This window comes from Solanum pennellii, chromosome 11 (genome assembly GCF_001406875.1).
Source record: "Solanum pennellii chromosome 11, SPENNV200".
NCBI classification, from domain to species: Eukaryota; Viridiplantae; Streptophyta; class Magnoliopsida; order Solanales; family Solanaceae; genus Solanum; species Solanum pennellii.
Window position 1 is genome coordinate 28,756,989 of NC_028647.1, and position 4,199 is coordinate 28,761,187.

Below are 4,199 nucleotides of genomic sequence, written 5' to 3' on the forward strand. Positions count from 1 at the left end.
ATCGAAAAGCTTCCCCACCCCACAAAACATTCTGGGGAGAGAAGGCAAACCTCCATCCACCAACAGACCCTCCAAACAAAAGGTAGACATGACAAAACCAAAACAAAAAACGAAAGAAGAAAAAAAAAACTATGCAGGCTATGCATGATCTGATATAGGTACAGCTGAGATGTGTAAGATACAAGAATTCACCTGGTGACTTACATGATTTCTAGCACTACAATATACATCAACTTAATAGAGTTCCACAAGGAACTGTCATATGAGGTGAAAGGTCCTTCGCAGCAACATATGCTCCTGCACAAAGTAATTAGCTAGCACATACAGCCTAATGTTTGTGTGCTTAATGTTAATCATTCGAGATTAAGTTGTAGTTCGTCCGGCAGAGAATCAACTATGATATACTGCTCTTTGGAAGTTCGATCAGCTTAAGAGATACTGTTAAAGATGAAAAAAGGGCTTTGGCAGCAACATATGCTGTGCACAAATTTGAGAGCACACATGACTGAAGGTTTGTTAAACTCAAACCTTGATATATAGTTCTCATTTGTCCAACATTTAATCAGCTTGTCTTTGGAAATGACCATTAGTTTGGAAAATTATAAATAAGTTACCTTGCCAAGTCAAAAAGTTATTTAATGAAACTTTGAAAAGATCATCATCCTAATAGGAATGCAAAGAGTACCAACTTTTACTTTTACATGTATGTAGCCAAAGTTTTAGTGGATTAAGAAATTTGAGGTAGCATCTTTATGAAAGTGAACTTCATACCAGATGAAGCCCACCCATAAGTGTAAATGGAAAATTCTAAACATATTAAGGTCTCAAAGCTTAATGCATTCAGCAAGAAACAATAGTATCATTCAAAAGCTTGTTCGATTCAGAATCACTGTCCATTATATTGTGATATCAGGGCTTTATTCTAATATACTAAGTGAGGACTTCACCAATATTGATAATGAACAATAAAGAATATTCCTTCATTAAGACGAGCAACAAAACACTGCAGCATTGCTTAAATGTAGCCCTCCATGGCAGAGATGGACTTCTATAACATAGGATTTGTACTCAACTTTAGAACTCCTTAATGCACTTAATGAACTTCCATGTAGTTCTACTAAAAATCAAACTGACAATCTTTTACACAAATACCACTTTGCGAATTATTTCCAACTTTTATAACTTTTAACGATAAGAAGAAGATGAAGGATAGAAGATACAAAGCATCATATTTACAAATCAGCTAATTACCAACTAGATAACAGTATATTACATCCCTTAATAGATGTAAACTTTCCTCTTTTATAGATTCAATGTCATCAACTATATAGAGTAACTGAATTGATAACAGAAAGTGAAAAGAGATGGACTAACAAATTGAGGAATATAACTTAATTTTCTGCAGGGGTCAGAAATCTCAAACCATCAGACCCAACTCAACATAGTTAGGACCAACTTTTTACAATGGTACATGGTATACGAAGGAAAGACGAATCAGCAAGATAGTTACTGTCAGTCAAAGAACATACCAGAGCCCTGATTCGAGCTACTGGGTTGGCTGACAATCCTGCGCAAGATCACAGTTCGCGCCATGCTAATATCTTGGCTACATTTTTTAGCATGGTCACTCAAAAGCTCAATGGTTTCTGAAAAGCCATTCACATTCTTCTTGACCTCTTCCATTGCACTCGTGACTGAATCAGCTCCGTTGATTGCAAAATTTGCACTATGCAACAACCCCTCAAAAATTATCTGCAATTTATCCACCAAAACCTGAATATTTACCAAGTCTTGAATCACAAGAAAAGTACCAGCTTCCATTGAATTCAATATGACCCTATCCCTCTTCAACTCATCCTCATACTTGTTCCACATGGAATTTATCCATTTCCCCACTGTCCCCAAGGGCACTGAGGCTGCAGCTGCTAATGCTGTCACCATTGGTGGTGCTGTGACAGCTGCAGCAACAATTGAGCAAATTATAGCAGAAACAAACACAGTAGCAAAAATGATATTGGACACTCTCTTCCAAGTCTTGACTCTATTCAATTTCTTATCAAGTTTACTCATTTTTGACTTGAGTTTAGTCAACAAAGCATTTTGGTGCGTATAAACTGCCTGAAATGATGAGAAAAACTTAGCAGTAAAAGGGTCACCAGCAGCCTTAAAACTCTTGAATTGTTGTAAAGTTTCTGTAAAGAGAAGATGTGAATCCCCTTGATTTCCATTGATCTCATTCTCAAACTTTGTGAGTGCTACTTGAATTATTGACTGACTATTTCGAGCACGTTCAAGAGAGTCATCAAGAGAAGAACAGAAGTTCATAATGTGAATACTACTGTCAAGATAAACCTTAACAAGATCAAAGATATCTGGGTCTTTCCATATATCTTTTTTGCTTTCAAGAATGAAATTGACAACACCTTGGTTCATATCTAGGAAGCATAAAGTAACATCACGTAAAGACTCAAGAGAAAGGGAATTATAGTCGGAGTTAACAGCTATAGAATTGAGAGCTAAAGATGTTCTTGCTTTAAGAGCAGAATCAAACCGTCCAAGTTCTGGATCTTCTTCACAAGCTGATTCATATGAGCTTAGATCTGGTGAAACCCCATTACTTTCTGGTTTCGCCGCTCGGCTCTGCTTCTTGGGTTTAGTGCACTCATTACCCATTTTTTCTTGTTCAAATGGGAATTTTGACCATTAACGGTGGCTTTTAAGAGCAGAATCAAGCCCCTTCTACCTGCTAGGAAGGAGATGATGACAAAGACATAATCAAGTCAAGTTGAGGGCTTAAAAAAAAAGGATTGTTTTATATAATTGGAATTATCAAACTTCATAGAATCTTCTTTTCTTTATTTTTGACTGAAAAAATGAACAAGATATATATTAACAAATTTTGATTGGGCATATTGATACAAAAACTATTTATTTTTAACTTGAGTTTATATTGAAATTTAATTTTAAAATCTTATTGAAAATTGAATTTAGTCAATCGATTTTAAACATCAGTAGGAAAAAATAAAATTTAATGCGGCAATGTAGAATAATTGTATAATTAGTGTTTATTATGGCTTTGATATGTTATACATTGTGCATTGGGGTCAATCACATTAAATATCTTTGGAATTTGGAAGTTTCAATCAAGAAATAATAAGGTGGGCTGGTCTAATTTAAGAAATCTTAATTCTTTCTTAGGAGCTAATAGGTCGTACCATCTGTATTGAGATTTATGCCATTAAGTTATTACAGGATTGTTAAATTCCAAAAGAAAATAGGGTGGTTGATCAAATTTAAAATATACTTAGGATATATTCAGAAAAACACTTTTGTAAATAAAATTTGTGCGCTATTTTAAATGTACATTATAATCATAAAATTATATTAAATTTTTAAAAATAAATATTAATTATTTAAAATTTTTATATTAGTCGAATAAGAAATTAACAAATAATATTAAATTAAATATTTAAGATATGCATTGTCTTTTGAAAATATATTCATTAATAAACATATGTTCTTCATTAATACTATTATGAAAAATAATTTATTTATATTTTTCAAATTAGTGTATTTCAATTGAATTAATAATAAAAAATAAAAGTACAAAATTTCTATAACATAATAAAATGCATTTTTTATTTTAAAAAAAAGATTAATATTATAAAAAATATGTCAAAAATTTTTGAAATATTTGACAAAAAATTTTGTCAAGTCTAAAAAGTAAATGACTTGCAAGTGTATAACCCTAGTCAACAATGAATTTTACTTTAATTTAAAAATAAAATACTAACAAAGCTATGCAGATGAAAAAAAATAAACATGGCATAAAAATAAATACTATGAAAAATAATACATGAAATCAAATGAAGTAAGGTTGAAAATGAAAATAAATGAAATATAAAAATATCAAAATAAAAATTATCTTTAGCAAATTTTAGAATAATAAAAACAAAAAAGAATTTAAAGTAAAATAAATAAATAAATGAAAATTTTAAATTTTAAAATAGAAACATAAAGGAAAGTTAAAAAGTAATTAGGAGTTAATACCTCAGATGGTCACTCAATTTTGCACTATTCTCTCAGAAAGTCACTCAACTTTCAATTTTCCCTCAAAAGTCACTCAACTATGCACTCTTCTCTCAGAAAGTCACTCAACTTTCAATTTTCCCTCAAAAGTCACTCAACTATCCACTCTT

The 4,199-nt window shown here is 31.5% G+C and overlaps 1 protein-coding gene across 1 annotated transcript; it reads right to left on the bottom strand.

The window, feature by feature from the left end:
* Positions 1–1,205: 1,205 nt before the first annotated feature.
* On the bottom strand, positions 1,206–2,879 carry LOC107003096 (UPF0496 protein 1-like). The gene has a single exon (XM_015201350.2). It carries the CDS (start codon positions 2,671–2,673, stop codon positions 1,513–1,515), a length of 1,161 nt encoding a protein of 386 aa, XP_015056836.1. The 5' UTR covers positions 2,674–2,879; the 3' UTR covers positions 1,206–1,512.
* Positions 2,880–4,199: the final 1,320 nt, after the last annotated feature.

Excerpts from the sequence above, each read along its gene's own strand:
- LOC107003096 (XM_015201350.2), bottom strand. The coding sequence starts at position 2,673 with ATGGGTAATGAGTGCACTAAACCCAAGAAGCAGAGCCGAGCGGCGAAA.